The following is a 19,971-nucleotide window of genomic DNA, read 5'->3' as shown; positions in this document are numbered from 1 at the left end:
TACTGACCCAAGTCTGCCACGTTCCTCTGCCATGATGTACTACCTCAATATGCACCAAGTGACAGGGACTAAAACTCCCCCAAACCGTGAAACAAACAAACAAAAAAATCTATTTCCTCATTTAAAGCTTTTATCTCAGTTTATCACTTTGTCACAGTCATGGAAAACTAACATGCTCAATAATTGGTTTTCAAGCTGAAGAGTTGGCTTAGTGGTTAAGGCACTTGCCTGCAAAGCCTAACAACCAGGTTTGATTCCCCAGTATCCACATGAAGCCACATGCATAAAGTGGTGCACGTGTCTGGAGTTTGTTTGCAGCCGCTAGAAACCCTGGTGTGCCCATACTCTCTGTGTCTCTCCCTTTTCTCTATCTCGCTCTGCTTGCAAATATATATATATTTGGTTTTTCGAGGTAGGGTCTCACTCTAGCCTGGGCTGACCTGAGATTCACTAGGTAATCTCAGGGTGACCTTGAACTCATGGTGATCCTTCTACCTCTGCCTCCCGAGTGCTGGGATTAAAGGCATGTACCACCATGCCATGCCAAAAAAAATTTAAAAAATATATAATATATATATAAATATATATAAAATTTTTTTATTTGTTTTTCGAGGTAGGGTCTCAGTCTAGCTTAGGCTGACTATGTAGTCTCAGGGTGGCCTTGAACTCATGGTGATCCTCCTACCTCTGCCTCCCAAGTGCTGGGATTAAAGGCGTGTGCCACCACAGCCAGCTCAAAAAAATGTACTTTTTTAAAAAGGCTTGTTTTTAAGGAGGCAGACTCGAGAGACAGACTGGGTTTTAATTTCAGATCAATCCTTACCTCATTGACTAGCCTTGTACAAATTATTTGCCCTACTCACAGATTTCTTCCTTCATCTGTAAAATGGAGATAAAACCAGGCCTGTGCCATACCAATGCTTGCTAAGATTAACAGACATGCCAGATGTGGTGGCGCACACCTTTGATCCCAGCACTTGGGAGGCAGAGGTAGGAGGATCGCCATGAGTTCAAGTCCACCCTCAGACTACATAATGAATTCCAGGACAGCCTGAGCTAGAGCAAGACCCTTCCTTGAAAAGAAAGAAAGAAAGAAAGAAAGAAAGAAAGAAAGAAAGGAAGGAAGGAAGGAAGGAAGGAAGGAAGGAAGGAAGGAAGGAAGGAAGGAAGGAAAGAAAGGAAGGAAGGAAGAAAGAAAGATTGACAGACACACACAGGTGAAGAACATGCCTTGGTGCCCAGGACACTCTTGATTCTGGGTTTTTAGGCTCTTTCTTTTTGTCTTTCTTTCTTTCTTTCTTTTTAAAAAAAAAGAGAGAAATGGGTATTTCAAATGAACTTTAGATGCATGCAGAACTTTATGCATCTGGATTTAAATGGGTGCTGGGGAATTGAACTGGGGTTGTTAGGCTTTGTAGGCAAGCACTTTAACTGCTGAGCATCCCTCCAGTCCCCTCAGCGGTTTTTTGTTTGTTTGTTTTCTCGAGGGAGGGTCTCACTCTAGCCCAGGTTCGCCTAAATCTCACTCTGTAGTCCCAGATTGGCCTTGAACTCACAGCAATCCTCCTACCTCTGCCTCCCAAGTGCTGGATTAAAGGCATGAGCCACCATGCCTTGTTTCTTCAAAAAGTTTTTTAAATGTTGTGCTTAGCTTTGATTTTCATTTTTTCCTTTTCTTTCTTTCACTGTTATTTTGTTTTTTTAAAAAATATATTTTATTTTTTAAAATTTGTTTGACAGACAGAAAGAGGGAGAGAGAGAATGGGTGTGCCAGGCCTCTAGCCACTGCTAATGAACTGCAAACATATGCACCCCTATGTATCTGGCTTATATAGGTCCTGGGGAATTGAACCTGGGTCTTTTGGCTTTGAAGACAAACACCTTAACTGCTAAGTCATCCATCCCTCCAGCCCTATTTTTTTTTTTTTAATATTTTAGCCAGGCGTGGTGGCACACACCTTTAATCCCGGCACTTGAGAGGCAGAGGCAGGAGGATCTTTGTGAGTTCAAGGCCATCCTGAGACTACATGACTACATAGTGAATTCCAGGTGAGCCTGGGCTAGAGTGAAACCCTACCTTACAAAAGAAAACAACCAAAATTATTTATTTGCAAAGATAGAGAAAAGACAGAGAGAGAATGGCCATGCCAGGGCCTCTTGCCTCTGCAAACAAACTCCAGATACATGTGCCACTTTGTGCACCTGGCTTCACTTGGATATTGGGGAAATCAAACCCAGACCATAAGGCTTTGCAAGCAAGCACCTTTAACTGCTGAGCCATCTCTCCAGCCCTGTTATTTTGAGACAGGGATAACGGTATGTATCCCAATCCAGCCTTGAACTTGCTGTGGGCCCCAGTCTGTCCTCAAACTCACAATCCCCCCGGTTCAGCTTCCCTTGTGCACACGGGTCACCTCACCACACCACTAAAAAGGAGTCGATAAACCGCATCTGTGTGCCGAGGCGCTGTTTTAGGTACTTGAGGTGGCTTCGTCTGTGAAAATCCATGGGGCTGAGGTTGTAAAGAGGGCAGACAGGAGAGGAGAGTGAGCAGTCACACTCAGTAGGATGAACCAGGCGTGGTGGCGATCGCCTTTAATCCCAGCACTCCAGAGGCAGAGGTAGGAGGACCACAGTGAGTTCGAGGCCACCTTGAAATTACATAGTGAATTCCAGGTCAGTCTGGGCTACAGTGAGACCCTACCTTGAAAAAAAATAAAATAAGATAAAAATAAAAACAAAAACAACAAAAAAACCGGCAGGATGGGTCCTGAAGGCAGGGACCTGATGACTCATCTGTGATGCCCCAGAGTCAGGGCTATGAAAGTCACAGCACAATGTTTGCTGAGCAGAGGTTACCTCTGGCCTTTTCATCTGCTTCTTGGTTAATTTCAGTAGTCTTTCAGTCCCATGATGACAGTAGATCCAGTCAATGCTGTCAGAAGCCCAGGGCCTGTTACCCTGTGTGGCACACAGCAGGTGCTCAATAAACAGTAGCTTAATGTATGTGTCCATTTCAAAAAAAAAAAAAATTCTTGTTTTCCATCCCCTGCGTTTATTATAGGAATATATGATATTGATGTTATTGGATTCCTACAAATAAACATTTAAGGAGGTTTCGTTTGGGCTCAGGGTGTGCGCCGTAGTACCCGGACAGCCATTTCACAGGCTAATGCGCCCCCCCACCTTAGGCTCCCATTTCACAGGCTAATGCGCCCCCCTTAGGCTCCCCCAGCCAGCGGCCCCTGCAGCCACAGAGAGAGAGGCTCGGAAGGGCTCGCCCCGCCCTCCGCAGCTCGCTCGGTCCTCCCCTCTTCCTCCTCCTCCTCCTCCTCCTCCTCCTCGCCTCCCACTCTCCGCGGTCTCCTGGCGGCAGAGGCTTTTGTCTCCAGGGCTGATCCCTCCCCCCACGTCTCCCCCAACTCCCCCCGACACACACAGCTGCCTCCCCGGGAGGAAGAGGCGCGGGAGCTGTCCATCATCCCGGTGCTGAACCCCGGAGCGCTCCTCGCCCGCACGGCTACCATGTAAGGACCATGCAAAGGGCTGGTCCTGGCGCAGCGCGGACATGGAGGAGGACTTATTCCAGCTCAGGCAGCTGCCGTGAGTACCATGGGGCGAATGAGAGGCAGGCAGGCTTTCTCCGGGAGGAAGGAAAGCCTGCAGGGGAGCGAGGGGTGGGGGTGTGTGTGCATCACGGCATGGCTTCTTGGATTTAAAGGTAACTGTCAAGAGAAGGAAGAAATTAGGCCTAGAGGAGACAAGCCGTTTTCCAACCCCAGCAAACCCAGCTTTGGTTTCTCCAACTCGCTTCTGTCGGGAGCTTGTGGGAATCACTGAGTGTGGTGTTTTGTTGTTGTTTGTTTGTTTGTTTTTTTCTCCCCCTTCTAATTGCTCTCAACCCTAGAGGGACTTTCGAGGTCTATGCTTTAAGACAAGCGTCAGCTGCTATTGGGAGATGTGGGCTGAATGGGTAAGAGCGTGGGATGGCATTTGTCCTTCGCAACCTTTCTCCTGCACCGTGAAATCCCTAATTCTTCTGCAAGGTCTTTTCAAAAGGAATGACGGGAGGTTGCAAGCTGCTTTCTGAAAAGCTGGGGTTTCTTCCTAGAGGAAAGGATTGGGCAAAGTCTGTTGTTTATGAAGTCTGTGAATGAGAGGACTGAGTGCTGTGGCGGAAAGCTCTTCTGAATGAAGGGTTTCAGGCACTCGCTGGCTGGAGTAAGACTCGCCGCTGGGCACACCAGGAATACGCTCCTTTGAGGAGAGGACTCCCTCAGAGATACCAAATTTACTCCAACAATCTTTTTTTTGGGGGGGGGTACAAACAGGCAAAGAGAAGGACAAGGGCCTTGTTAGGGGGCTTGCCGATTTTTCCTACCACAAGCAGATGGTGATTTCTTAAGCAAATTCCAAGGCAATGAGTGGGGGTATTAAACAGAACATTCCCGGAGGTTTCTGTTTTAATTTTTAGAATCACTAGTTATTTGGATTGTAAAAGTAGAATCTATTTGGGTTTGTTGGAAAGTGTACATTCTTGGTAGCACATGTGTGTTTTCTTGACTTAAAAAAATGGTGTGTGTGTGTGTATGTGTGTTACTGAGGAATTCTCCCAAGGGACTTTAAGTGTGACTGGTACAGCTCTCTGAGGCTCTGTATGCTGAAGGGGGTTGTAATTCAATGTTTACTTCTCAATTGGTATAAACTTAACTTTCATTATGCAGTTTTTGGGTTTTTTTGTTTTGTTTTGTTTTTGTTTTTCGAAGAAGGGTCTCCCTCTAGCCCATGCTGTTCTGGAATTCACTATATAGTCTCAGGCTGGTCTTTAATGCACAGTGATCCTCCTACCTCTACCTCCTGAGTGCTGAGGTTAATGGTGTGCACCACCGTGCCCGGCTTTTATTATCCACTTTTAATTAATTCAATTTTTCTTTTAAGCTTTTATTAATTGAGCCATAAACGACACAACTTATGACAGTTTTCATTTCACAAATGCTAAAGGACTCCTGTTGATAATATCCTGAAGGCCCAAGACAATCAGAATGTCAGAGTATGCATTCCTCAAAAAAAAAAAAAAAAACCTCTGCCATGCCTACTGAACATAAACACCATGTTCCAAAGCAGCACTGAGACTGGAGAGATTGCTCAGCAGTTAAGGCACTTGCCTGAAAAGCCTAAGAACTTGGGCTCAATTCCCCAGGATCCACATATAGCCAGATTCACAAGGTGGCACATGCTTCTGGAGTTCATTTTCAGTGGCTAGAGAACCTGACACACTTATTCTCTCTATATCTGCCTCTCTCTCCTAAATAAATAGTATATTTTGGAAAGAAGCAGAACTGTTCTCCAAAAAAAGTAATTCAAAAATAAAAATTGGTCCCCCTAATATCTGAGTATTCCCCAATATCTGACTCCCCCTAATATCTGACTGCTGCTCTCACAATGCATAACCCACAACCCCATGGGGAATACCAGCAACCCCACTGAGTGGGGACCCCAGCAGAATAGGGGGAGGGAGGAAAAGGATGGTACCAACACATGATGTATCCATACTAAATATGTCTGTAATAAAAAATGAATTAAAAATAACAATAATAGTAATAAATTGGGACTCATAAATGTGTATTGGAACTTAAGATTTAGTACAATATTTTGCAGACATTGTCAGAGCATGTGAACTTTATGGATGATTTATATACATTTAATCTACTATCATGAAGACATGATCTTATCATAGCAATTCTTTCTTTCATTAAAAAAAAGACTAAAGGGAAGGGACTGGAGGGATGGCTTAGTGGTTAAGATGTTTGTCTGTGAAGCCAAAGTTCCCAGGTTCACTTCCCCAGGACCCATGTAAGCCAGATTCACAGAGTGGTTCATGCATCTGAAGTTCATTTTCAGTGGCAGGAGGCCCTGGTGCACCCATTCTCTCCATCTACCTCTCTCTCTCTCTCTCTCTCATAAATAAAAAATATATATTTTAGAAAAAGATTAAAGGGGCTGGAGAGATGACTGAGAAGTTAAGGTGCTTGCCTGGGAAGCCTAAGGATTCAGGTTTGATTTCCCAGATCCCATGTATGCCATATGCATATGGTGGGCACATGGGTCTGGAGTTCGTTTAGAGTGGCTGGAGGCCCTGGTGTGCCCATTATCTCTCTCTCTCTCTCAAATAAACAAACATATATATATATACATATATATATAATATTTTATATAATATATATATTAATAAAACAGTAAAGGGCTGGAGCGATGACATTTAACAAAAGTTAAGACATTTGCCTGCTAAGCCTAAGGACCCAGGTTCAATTCCCCAGTACCCATGTAAAGCCAGATGCACAAAGGGGACGCATGAGTCTGGAGTTTGCAGTTGCTGGAAGCCTTTGTACACCCATTCTGTCTTTCTTCCTATCCACCTCTCTCTCTTTCAAATAAAGAAATAAATGAGTGGTAGAGCACTGACCTATCGTGCCTGAGGTCCTGGGCTAGATCCCCATGCACCAGTAATAAGTAAAACATACATATGTGAGTGAAAAGAGGAAGATTTTTCTTTACTTATTTAATTAAGTTCAGCTGAGTATAGAGTTACTCACTAGAAATCCTAGCACTCAGAAACCTAAAGACAATTTCTAGGCCAACCTGGGCTACATATGTTAGGAGACCTTGTCTCAAAAAATAAGGGCTGGAAACCGGGCATGGTGGGATACGCCTTTAATCCCAGCACTCGGGGGGCAGAGGTAGGAAGATCACCATGAGTTCGAGGCCACCCTGAGACTACATAGTGAATTTCAGGTCAGCCTGGGCTAGAGCAAGACCCTACTTTGAAAAACAAAAAATGGGGGAGGGGGGAATGGAGAGATGGCTTAGCGGTTAAGGCACTTGCCTGCAAAACCAAAGGATCCCAGTTCGATTCCCCAGGACCCACGTAAGCCAGATGCACATGGCGACACATGCATATGGAGTTTGTTTGCAGTAGCTGAAGGCACTTGGGAGACAGAGGTAGGAGGATTGTTGTGAGTTTGAGGCCAGCCTGAGATCTAGGTCAGCCTGGGCTAGAATGAGACCCTACCTAAAAAAAAGAAAATAGAGCTGGAGAGATGGCAGGGTGATTAAATGTGCTTGCTTGCAAAGTCTGATCACCCAGGTTTGATCCCCAATGCCCACGTAAAACCAGATACACAAAGTAAAGTAAGCATCTGGAGTTCATTTGCAGTGGCAGGAGGCCCTGGTGCTTCATACTCTCTTTCTGTCTCTCTCTAAAATAAAAAAGAGTATTTTTAAATTTTTATTTATTTATTTGAGAGAGAGAGAAAGAGAATGGGCACACAGGGCCTCCAGCCATGCAAACAAACTCCAGATGCATGTGCCACCCTGTGCATCTGGCTTACATGGGTCCTGGGAATTGAACTGTGGTCATTTGGCTTTGCAGGAAAGTGCCTTAACCACTAAGCCATTTCTTCAGGCCTAAAATAAATAAATAATATTTAACAAAATAAAGTATGTTTTTAATTTGAATATATTATAAGTATATAAATAAAATAAACACAGTTCAATAATAAGCCTAAGAATGAAAAGTCTCCATCCAGTTCTATTCCCCAAAGTTGTTTTTTGATTATTTTTCTTGATGTTTATAGATTTAAGGAAATATAATATTTATTAGAGAGGTCAAATAGTTCATTGTTTGAGAACACTGGCTCTCAGTCAAATGAACTTGAGTTTAAATCCTGACCCTGGCCACTTCTTAGTAGGCCAGTTAATCGTTTTGAGACCTGAATGTTCTAGCTATAAAACTGGCATCATTAACCAGGGTGTGGTGACGCACACCTTTATTCCAGCAGTTGAAGGGCAGAGGTAGGAGGATCACTATAAGTTCGAGGCCACCCTGAAACTACATAGTAAATTCCAGCTCAGCCTGGGCTAAAGTGAGACCCTACCTCAAAACAACAACAACAACAAAACTTGGCATCAGGGGGCTGGAGAGATGGCTCAGTGATTAAAGGCACTTGCTTGCAAAGCCTGATGGCTTGAATTCAATTCCCCAGCACCCATGTGAAGCCAGATGCACAAAGGGGGGCATGTGTCTAGAGTTCGTTTACAATGGGGGAAGGCCCTAGATACTTACTCTCTCTGTGTCTTCTTTCTCTCCCTCTCAAAAAATTCAATAAAAAATATTTTTAAATTGGAATCATAGAGATAAGAGAGTAGCTCAGAAGTCATGTGTGACTAGTATATACAGGCCCTAGATTCAATTACCAGCAGCTTTTGAAAAAAAATTAGCATCATTGAAAAAAATCAGTATCATGGGGGCTAGAGAGGTGGCTTAGTGGTTAAGGTGTTTGCCTGCGAAGTCTAAGGACCCAGGTTCGATTCCCCAGTACCCATTTAAGTCAGATGCATATTGTGGCACATACATCTGGAGTTTGTTTGCAGTGGCTAGAGGCCCTAGCATGTCCATCCTTTCCCTCTCTAATAAATCAAATAAATAAATTTTAAATGGGTATCAGGATATGGGCTGACCAGCTGGTTCAGTAGATCCAGCATCTGCCATGTCAGTGCGAGGATTGGACCTGGAGCCACAGACCTCCTGACAAGCCAGGTGCGGTCATCCACGCTTGTGACCCCAGGGCTCCTACAGCAAGGTGAGAGGTGGAGCCAGGAGGAGCCCATGACGCTCGTGGGCCAGCTAGCCCGGCAAATGCAGTGGCAAACAGCAAGGGACCCTGCCTCAAACAAGGTGGGCGGTGAGGGTCCACAGCAGAGGTTGGCCTCTGACCTCTGCGCCTGCACCACGGAGGTGCACACCCACCCTCACACACACACAAATAAGTGTGACAGTAGAATTCGTCTCATATGGCTACTGTGAGGATTAAACAAGACGTGTGCCAGGTTCTTGCGTGACACAAAGCAATGGACACATGTTAGCTACTTTCCATTTTCATTGTTACATACGAAGCATCATGTATAAAAGCAAAATAGAGGGCTGGAGAGATGGCTTAGTGGTTAAGGCACCTTCCTGCAGAGCCTAAAGACCCAGGTTGCAGTCCCCAGTGGCCATGTAAAGCTCGATGTATAAAATGGTGCACGCAGCTGGAGTTCATTAACAGTGTCTGGAGGCCTTGGCGTGCCCATTCTCTCATTCTTTCTCTCTCAAATAAATAACTTTTTAAAGAACTTTTAAAAGCAAAATATGTAGCTTCGCTATTGCTAGACTCCCCAAATTAAAATCTGAAAGCCCCAAACTACATTTGAATGAAGCCAAAATTGGATTTGAAATGTGCTGACCACCATTTATATTTAAAAAAAAAAAAAAAAGAGTAAGCTAAAAGAACCAGCCATGCAAATGTGAGTGGGCTACAAATCACGACTTCCATGTTTTTTTTTTTTTCTAACCATAGCCTGCATAGATTATGCACAGATTGCAGGCAACAGATTTCCCAAGAGCAATATGGTTTAAAAAAAAAACAAAACTCAGCGCTCCTGGTAGAGGGCTGGCAAGAGCGGACTTTGGAGCCGACTCTGTCCTGCGGGAGGCCAAGTGTTAACAGATCATAAGCCACTCCTAAGCAGATTGAAGGGACAGGAGGGGAAGGGGATGAGAGTGGGTATGAAAACAATCCTTTCTTGCGCTGGGAGGCATTTGGTTGGCACACAGCTCTGGGTGGCCCATCCGAGACCACAAGCAGCCCTTGTCTGTCACCTGCTGTTTGCTCACAAAGATCCGCAGGTATGGCAGATTCAGGAAGCTAAAATTCTGTGGCCGATTCTGCCCTGTCGTGTGCCCTTATGCAAGGCAGATTTTGTTAGATCCTGTCCGTCCCAGGGTGAGGATTTCTTTTTCAGTGCTGAGGAAGAAGCCTGGGGCTTCACACATACGAGGTGAACATACCACAAAGCTGCCTCCCTAGCCTTCAAATGACTTATTTCTTTTAGAACAATTATTTATTTGCAAGTAGAGGGAGACAGAGAGAAGAGTGACAGACACAGAGAGAGAATGGGCGCACCAGTGCAGCCATCCACTGCAAATGAAGTCCAGATGCGTGTGCCACATTGTACATCTGACTTTACATGGTTATTGGGGAATCGAACCAGGGTCATTGGGCTTTGCAGGCAAGCACCTTAACTGCTAAGCCATCTCTCCAGCCCTTCTTTCTCTTTTTTTTTTTTTAAATATATTTTTGCTGGGGGCTGGAGAGATGGCTTAGCAGTTAAGCACTGGCCTGTGAAGTCTAAGGACCGCGGTTCGAGGCTCAATTCCCCAGTACCCATGTTAGCCGGATGCACAAGGTGGCACATGCATCTGGAGTTCGTTTGCAGTAGCTGGAGGCCCTGGTGCACCCATTCTCTCACTCTCTCTCACTCTCTCACTCTCTCTCTCTCTCTCTGCCTTGTTCTCTCTCTGTCACTCTCAAATAAAAATAAACAACCATATACATATTTCATTTATTTATTTATTTATTTTTTGCTGGGCATTGTGGCACACACCTTTAATCCCAGCACTGGGGAGGCAGAGGTAGAAGGATTGCTGAGAGTTGAACTCCAGCCTGAGACTACTGAGTTTCAGGCCAGCCTAGGCTAAAGTGAGACCTACCTCAAAAAAAAAAAAAAAAATATATATATATATACACACATATATATATATATATATGAATATAAAGCCAGGTGTGGTAGTACATGCCTTTAATCCCAGCACTCAGGAGGCAGAGGTAGGAGGATTGCCATGAGTTCGAGGCCACCCTGAGACTACATAGTAAATTCCAGGTCATCCTGAGCTAGAGTGAAACCCTACCTCAAAAATACAAAAAGAAAAAAACCACACAAAAATTATTAGAAAAAAATGGACACAACAATGCCTCTTGCTGATACAAATGAACTACATTCACACGTGCCACTTTTTGTATCTGGCTTTACATGGGTACTGACTGGAAGATTGAACCCAGGTCCTCCTCTAACCACTGAGCAATCTCTCCAGCTCTCAAATGATTTCTTTTTTATACAATATTTTTTACGTATTTGAGAGAAAGAAAGAAAGAGGGAGAGGGAGAGAGAATGGGCAGCCCAGGGCCTCCAGCCACTGCAAAGGAACTCCAGACCACTTTGTGCCACTTTGTGCATCTGGCTTTACGTGGGTGTTGGGATATCAAACCTAGGTCACAAGGCTTTGCAAATAAGTGCCTTTAACTGCTGACCCATCTCTCCCAGCCTCTCAAATGCTTTCTTGAAAACACATTGTTCAGACCTTGCAAATTATGTAAATTACAGGACTGCTTGTGGTCTCATTAACAGATTCATTCATTCACTCACTCATTCATTCAACAGTTTACTTCAGTACCACCTCAGTTCAAAGGACCACTGAGGATGTTGCAGAAGAAGTAAGGTCTTTGCCTTTAAGGAGCTGCCATCTACAAGTGTGATATCCAATATGGTAGCTACTGGCCACATGTGGCTATTGAAACAAACTTAACTTAAAGAATATTTATTTTATTTTATTTATTTATTTGAGAGAGAGAGAAAAAAAATGGGTGCATCAGGGCCTCTAGCCACTGCAAATGAATTCCAGACACATGCGCCACCATGTGCATCTAGCTTGTGTGGGTTCTATATAAATTTAAAATTTTAAAATTTATATATATATAAATTTATATATATATAAATTTGATCATGTTTCTTTGCTAGACTTTTTAAAAAAATATTTATTGAGAACAACAGAGAGAAAGAGGCAGAAAGAGAGAGAGAGAGAGAAAGAAAATGGATGCATCAGGACCTCCAGCCACTGGAAATGAACTCCAGAGTGCTCCGCCTTTTGCACCAGGCCTACATGGCTCCTGGTGGCTCCCTCTGGCCTCTGTGTTGAGAACGGGCTGTAACAAGGCAAGGGCAGTGGTGGAGAGACATGCCAGGAGACCGTTGCCATCCATCCTGCTGAGAGCAGCTAGGGACCTGAGCAACAAGGTTATGGTAGAGGCCGAGAAAAGGGGCTGGAGCCCTGCATGAAGCTTACAGACAAAGCCAGCACGGTTCCCTGATGGGCTGCGCGTGAAGCGTGAGTGAGCCAGTAGGCACAAGGTTGACTCCGAAAGATTTGGCCCCATGGGGTCGGAGGAAAGATCATCAATTGAACGAGAGAAGCTGAAACAGGGCAGAGCAGAGGGGAGATCATGAGTTCAAGTTCTTGGGGGGGACTGGGGAAGTGGCCCAGTGGATGAAAGGGAGGCTCTGTAAAAGCCTGTAAAAAACCCTGTAAAAGCCTGGTGCAGTGATGTGTGTCTGTAATCCCCCCCACCACCTGCGGTGAGACAGGAGGCGGAGACAGGAGAGTCATAGAAGAGTGCGGGCCTGCTCACCTGGCAGATGCAGCAGTCAGCAACACAAGGGACCCTGCTTCCAACAAGGTGGTAGATTAGGATGAGACCAGAGGTTATTCTCCGATCTCCACGTGTGCCAGCATGCACACGCACACGCTCACACACGAGTTCAAGGTCAGGCATGTGCTTTCATGCGGTTACAGTTGTCCTCCTGCCTTGACAAGCACATACATGCATACACACATACATTAAAAAAACTCAAACAGGGCTGGAGAGATGGCTTAGCGGTTAAGCATTTGCCTGCAAAACCTAAGGACCCAGGTTTGACTCTCCAGGTCCCAAGTAAACCAGATGCACATGGTGGCACATGCATCTGGAACTTGTTTGCAGTGGCTAGAGGCCCTGGCATGCCCATTTCTTTTCTCTCTCTCCCCATCTTTCTCTGTCAAATAAATAAATAAATAAAAATTATATATATAAATATAAATATAAAATATATATATCTCAAACAAGAGCCAGGCATGGTGGTGCACGCCTTTACTCCCAGACTTGGGAGGCAGAAGTAGGAGGATCACCGTGAGTTTGAGAGCCTACATAGTGAATTCCAGATCAGCCTGAGCTAGAGCAAGACCCTACCTCCAAAAACTTAAAAAAATTTTTAAGATTAAAAAAAAAACCTCAAACAATCGTGTGGTAATTGACATCTCCAAATCCATACATGCTAGCCTCACATCTGGCATTCTGAACTTCCAGTTAATTGAAAAATAAAACATTCTTTTTTTAATCTGCAAGAAAAAAGAAGAAGAAGAAAGAAACCTTAAACAAAAGCTGGGCATGGTGTTGCATGCCTTTAATCCCAGCACTCAGGAGACAGAGACAGGAGGATCGCCATGAGTATGAAGACAGAGTGAGTTCCAGGTCAGCCTGGGCTAGAGTGAGACCCTACCTCAAAACACCTGCCCCCCTCCAAAAAAAAAGAAAACTCAAACAAAACCAAGGCAGAAAATACAGGTGTTGGTAAGAATGTATAGGGATTAGAATTCAAGTACACTGTTGGTAGAAAGTGAAATGGTATCAATACTGTGGAAAACAGTATGTGGTTCCTCAATTTAAAGTGGAATTCCACTTCTGAATATACAATCAGTGATCTGAGCCAGGCATAGTGGCTCATGCCTTTAAATCCCGCACTCGGGAGGCAGAGGTAGGAGGATCACTGTGAGTTCGAGGCTACCCGGAGACTACATGGTGAATTCCAAGTCAGCCTGGGCTAGAGTGAGACCCTACCTCAACAAAACAAAACAACAACAAAATTCAACCAACTAGGGATCAGAAATACTTGGAAAAAAAACTTGTCTGTATTGAACATGCACAGGCTTTTTTCTTTGTCATCCTCCAAACATCATGACATAATGATTATTTACATGTCAATTACATTGTTTTAGGTCTTTGGAGCAACTTAGAGAGGATTTAGAGTACATAGGAAGGCCGGGCATGGTGGCGCACACCTTTAATCTCGGCACTAGAGAGGCAGAAGTAGGAGGATCTCTGTGAGTTCGAGACCAGGCTGGGACTACAGAGTGAGATCCAGGTCGACCCGGGCTACAGTGAGACCATACCTTGAAAATAAATCAAAATGAATAAATAAATAAATGCTATGCCACTTCCTATGAGGGACCTGTGCATCCACAGACTCTGATTTCCAGGGAAGGTCTGGAATCAATCCCCTACAGATACTGAGAAATGCTAATTTACCAGGTAGTTGAAAGCAGGGTCTTAAAGAGATGTACCCTTGTTCATAATAGCATTATTTACAATACTTAAAACATGGAAACAGCCTATGTCCACCAACATAAAACTAGATTAAATAGGGCATGCCTATGCAATAAGCTACTTTCAGTCTGTGAAAGGAAGGTAATTCTCTTATAGTTGGAGCCATCATGGTCACATGTTAGCATTATAACATCTCTAGCCACCTAAAAGATTAGTGCTCTTCCATTTCCCCACGGGGTATTTTTTTATATAACTTTTAAAAAAAGGTTTTACTTTTATTATTTATTTATTTATTAGAGACAGAGAGAGAGACTGTGAGAGTGAGAATGGGCATGCCAGGGCCTCTAGCCACTGCAAACAAACTTTAGATGCATGCACCACCATGTGCATCTGGCTAACATGGGACCTGGAGAATCGAACTAGGGTCCTTAGGCTTCGCAGGCATATGCCTTAACCACTAAGCCATCTCTCCAGCCCCCATGGGTTTTTTGTTTTGTTTTGTTCTTTGTTTTTTCAAGGTAGGGTCTCACTGTAGCCCAGGCTGATCTAGAATTCACTATGTAGTCTCAAGCTGGCCTCGAACTCATGATGATCCTTCTACCTTTGCCTCCAAAATGCTGGGACTAAAGGTGTGCACCCCCACTCCTGGCTCAATACTAATTTTAAAGGCTCTGGTTGACAACAGGGTGTGGCGGCACACGTCTTTAGTCACTTGGGAGGCAGATATAAAAGGACTGCTGAGAGTTCAAGGCCACCCTGAGATTACATAGTTAATTCCAGGTCATTCTGAGCTAGACTGAGACCTTACCTCAAAAACAAAATAAGATTTTGGCTGACAAAATTTGTATGTTTGTTTTAAAATATATGCACATTGTCATATAGAGACATCAAGCTAATTCATACATGTATTACCTCATAGGCTCATTTTCACATTTTGCTGTGGTGAGATCACCAGTCACCTAACCCGCTGTTGTTAACTGTAGTCACTGTGTTGCTGGACAGCAGAGCTCTCTAACAGATGCCTTCTGTGGAAGTGAAATTTGACGATCTCCCAAATTCCTTCCCTCCCCAAAACCCTGGTACCCACCACCATTCTGCTCTCTAGTTCTGAGTTCAACTTTGTGCGTTATGTGCGTCTATGCCTCTAAGTGATGGGATTACTGTGGGCTGCCACACCCACCCAGCATTGTTTTAAATTTATTTATTGGAGAGACAGAAAGGGAGGGAGGCAGATAGAGAGAATGGGCACGCCATAGGCCTCCAGCCACTGAGAAGAACTCCAGACACATGCGCCACCTTGTGCATCTGGCTTTACGTGGGTGCTGGGGAATCGAGCCTGGGTCCTTTGCCTTTGCGGGCAAGCGCCTTAACCACCAAGCCATCTCTCCAGCCCCCCTTCAGGTTCATACAAGGTTTCATCTTATGCCCACACAGAAGCATTGTGCGTATCTATCACATTTTCTTTGCCCATCCGCATGTCCACTGACAGTCACATAGGTGCCCGTACTTTGGCTATTGTGAATCAATGTTTCAATGATGACATGATTATTGTCCTTGAAACTGCCTCACATAAACAGCTTGGGCCAAGGTGATCCTGGGAAGGATCTGTGCCTGAGTCCTAGCGGCGGCCCTGAGCAGGTCTGTGTCCTCTCATTGAGAACACCTCTGTGTGGAGACAGTGGTTAGCAAAGACACCCATGAGACGGCCTACTGGATCCAACTCCCCTGAGATTCAGTGGGACAAAAGGGGGGGTTCCCTGGCCAAGGAACAGACATGAGAATAAATTGTCATCTACTCTAGGCTACAGTAGGTAGTTATTACAGTGGCTCAACCCACCCCAACTCCCCTAAGCCTTTACAAACTTCAGCCTCAAAGCTGCTCCCATTTCTCCACATGAAACACATTTTCACGTCAACCAGTTGCTAAGGCATGTGGGCTTCAGTGGCTTGGGGGAACGGTATGGTGGGCAGGGGAGGCGAGTCTTACAAAGAGGCCATGGGCTGAGTAAGTTTAGGTCTTAGGGGTGATTGTTCCAGGGACCTGTGGTCCCGAGAATGACTTTATTGACCTAGCCATGGGGTCGTCTCTGGACTGTCTAAAAGAATCCTGCAGATTAGAGGTGGGGTGTTGCTCTGTGGTACAGCATTACCTAGCATGAGCAAGGCCCTGGGTTCCATCCTGGACAACTGGAAATGAAGGGAGGGGTGCCTCCGTCACCAGTAAGGGCCGCATCAGCTCTGAAACACTGGCTGTAAATGCTCTAGATGGGAGTCCGTGGCTCCATTCTGGAGTAGGTGGTGGCTCTTGTGTTTATTATTATTATTATTATTATTTTGGTTCTTCGATTTTTCAAGATAGGGTCTCGCTCTACCCAGGCTGACCTGTAATTCTCTATGTAGTCTCAGGCTGGCCTTGAACTCACGGCGATCCTCCTACCTCTGCCTCCCGAGTGCTGGGATTAAAGATGTGCGCCACCACGCCAAGTTTCTTGTGTTACTATTAACCCTAGATCCCTTTCACTCCTCGGTGTGGGTGTGTTAGTAAACCTTCTATCTTTGTGACCAAATTGCCCAAGAAAAACACCCTAAGAAGAGGAAAGGGTTATACAGGCTCATGGTTTTGGAGGCTCTGGTCCATAGTTGGCTGGCTCCATTATTTTGGGACCATGGTGAGGTAGAGCCTTGGTGACAGGAGCATGTGGCAGAGAAAAATGTCTACCTCAGGGAAGCCAGAAAATGAGAGAAAGGGAGGAAGAGAGGGAGGGAAGTAGGGAGGGGGGGGGAGAGAGAAAGGAAGGAGCTGAGTCCCAATGTCCCTCTCGTGGACACACTCCCAGTAACCTAACTTTCCACTAAGCCACCACCTCCCATCAGGGCCCACCACAGGCTGGTGGCCAAGCCTTAAACACATGGGCCTTTGGGAGTTATCCCAGATCCAAACTACAGCCTGAAGATTTCTCAACCTTGGCACTATTAGCATTTGACACCAGACCACATTTTGTTGTGGGACAGTTGTCCTGTGCACTGTAGGATATTTAGAGGGTCCCTTGGCCTCTACTCACCCAATGTCACAAGCCATCCCCCACTTCACAGCTGGGTTATGACAGTCAAAACTCTCCTCCCCCCCCCCCCCGACATTGCCCTTACCCCCTGCAGGGCTAAACAACCCCGGTTGCAAAGCAGTGCTCTGTGATTCAGTCGTGACCTCCAGAGCATCTCAGCTCTCTTTAGAGGTCACGTCTGCCTTCAGCCCTGTTGGTTCCCGGGTACTTGTCCACATGCCTCTTCCATGACCCCCCAGCGCTCCCTGAGTAAGACTGTACGGTCCACGGGGGCAAGAGGGCAGTCTGACAGAGAAGTCCTTCACTGCACGGTTATTGAATGACGACAGAATACACATTTACAGTGATGAGGCCCCTGGGAAGCCGTGGCTCTGACGACTTCTCCACTGATGTCCCATCCAAGAATGACTCCCTAGGCTCTCTACTCGGACAGACCTGGTTTCAAATCTGATTTTCCTGCTAACTTGGGCCTTTTCTTCTCAAGTCTCAGTTTTATCATCTGTAAGGTGGGGGTAGCAAAGGGACCTACTTCTTTTTTTTTTTCGAGGTAGGACCTCACTCAAGCGCTGACCTGGAATTCACTATGGAGTCTCAGGGTAGCCTCAAACTCATGGCAATCCTCCTACCTCTGCCTCCCATTTTTTAAAAATATTTCATTTATTTGAGAGAGAAAGAGAGGGAGAGGGAGAGAATGGGTACACCAGGGCCTCCAGCCACTGCAAACGAACTCCAGACGCATGTGTCACCTTGTGCATCTGGCTTACGTGGGTACTGGGGAATTGAACCTGAGTCCTTTGGCTTTGCAGGCAAGTGCCTTAACCACTAAGCAATCTCTCCAGCCTGGAGCCTACTTCTTTTTTTTTAATATTTTATTTATTTATTTGAGAGCGACAGAGACAGAGAGAAAGACAGATAGAGGGAGAGAGAGAGAATGGGTGTGCCAGGGCTTCCAGCCTCTGCAAACGAACTCCAGACACGTGCGCCCCCTTGTGCATCTGGCTAACGTGGGACCTGGGGAACCGAGCCTCGAACCGGGGTCCTTAGGCTTCACAGGCGAGCGCTTAACCGCTAAGCCATCTCTCCAGCCCTGGAGCCTACTTCTTAAGGCACATATTCCTTAACCTGATGGGCATCAATACTTAGCAAAGCTGCCAGCATGGGCCGAGGGCCTCATAGGTGTTGACTATCACTGCCTCGTCCTCACTACTGTGAATTGCTTGAATGTGAAATGTCTCCAAAGGCTCCCATGTTTGAACAATTGGGTTTTCAGCCAGTGGCAACGTTTTGAGAGGTTGCGGAACATTCAGGAAGTGGAGGAAGTGGGTCAACGGAGTAGTGGCCTTGAGGTTTATAACCTGGCCCCATCTCTGTTTCCGAATCTGCCCAGCGAGCAAGCTTCTGCTGCTCCACCTTCCGTCTGGTGATCGACTCCAACCAGGAGCCCAAACAAATCCTTCCTTTCACTTTCTCCTTTCAGGTGCTCTATACCACAGTGCTGAGGAAAATACCTAATGCAATTCCCTTTTCTCCAGAATATAAATGAGCACTCTCTTACCCAGACAGCAAGCTCACGGCTTCTCAGTCAAGGAGCGACAGCAAGACAGACAAAATCCACGCAGCATGAAAATTTCCACTCACGACAGACACTCAGACATTCAGGAATAGAAGGAACATTAAAGGGCATAACCTCCAACTTCTCATATTCCATCTCTCTGGTTTAGGGCGAGGGGGGCATTCAGTGGCGATTTTTAAACTTCTGTGGATACTATCAGCATCTCATTAAGATTCCAGTCCCAGAGTCCCACCTGCAGATCTGCTTGGAAGTATGGCCCATGAACGACCAGCGTTTTAGACAGCTCCTCAGGAGAGTTCTTGGCCTCTGCTAGAGGACAGTGGTTGATTGGTTAAGACCATGGGTACTTGAGTGGGGTATGGTGACACACGCCTCTAATCCCACCACTTGGGAGTCTGAAGCAAGAGAATCAGGAGTTGGAGGCTAGCCAGTCTCAAGAGGAAAAAAAAAAAAAAAAGATCACAAGGGATGGAGTGCCGAGCCCAGGGTCACAGTACACTACATACTATCTAGGGGACCTGGACCAATTGATGGAACCTCTCTAAGCCATCTCAGTTTATTTACCTATAAACTGAGGTTGATAGAATCCTTCCGATCGTTGAAAGCATTCTGTAAAATGGTGTTTAGCACTCAGGTCTGGATGTGGCCTGATAAAGTGAGACATCAATATTACATATGATTCCTCCTGAGCCAGTCACATGGACCCCTGCCTGTCCTAGAAAGCCTCTCATAAAGGGGAGTCCACTGCCTCTTTTTTAAAATAATTTATTTTTATTTATTTATGAGACAGAAAGAGGCAGAGAGAGAGAGAAAGAACGGGCACACCAGGAGTTCCAGCCACTGCAAATGAACTCCAGACACATGCGCCACCCTGTGCATCTTGCTTACATGGGTCCTGGGGAATCAAACCTGGGACTTTTTGGCTTTACAGGCAAGTGTCTTAACCACTAAGCCATCTCTCCAGCCCTCCACAGTCTCTAATAACAGCTTTCTCATCTCTGGACTGTTCTGCCTGAGAAGCTGCTGCTCCTCCTCCTTCTTTTTCTTCTTCTTTTCTCAGGGTAGGATCACATTCTGGCCCAGGCTGACCTGGAATTCACTATATAGTCTCGAACTCACAGCGATCCTCCTACCTCTGCCTCCAGAGTGCTGGGATCAAAGGTGTGTGCCACCACACCCAGCATGAAGGCTCCTCCTTACACTGATTGGAAGTCAGCCTCCTGCTTCCTGGCACCCACTCATTCAAGCTGTGTTCTTGGGGCTG

At 45.5% G+C, this 19,971-nt stretch overlaps 1 protein-coding gene across 1 annotated transcript in view; it reads left to right on the top strand.

Annotated features, from left to right (window-relative positions):
* Window positions 1-3,251: 3,251 nt before the first annotated feature.
* The window catches only part of LOC101600751 (SV2 related protein), an 89,122-nt gene continuing 72,402 nt past the window's right edge, over window positions 3,252-19,971 (top strand). The window contains exon 1 of the mRNA XM_045132677.1: window positions 3,252-3,603. Within this exon, the coding sequence (XP_044988612.1) occupies window positions 3,569-3,603 (35 nt within the window). The 5' untranslated portion in view covers window positions 3,252-3,568. The remainder of the gene's footprint in view (window positions 3,604-19,971) is intronic.

This window comes from Jaculus jaculus, chromosome 13, assembly GCF_020740685.1.
Source record: "Jaculus jaculus isolate mJacJac1 chromosome 13, mJacJac1.mat.Y.cur, whole genome shotgun sequence".
In the NCBI taxonomy this organism is placed as follows: domain Eukaryota; kingdom Metazoa; phylum Chordata; class Mammalia; order Rodentia; family Dipodidae; genus Jaculus; species Jaculus jaculus.
The sequence above is the reverse complement of the archived record's forward strand: the minus strand, read 5'-3'. Positions and strand labels throughout refer to the sequence as shown.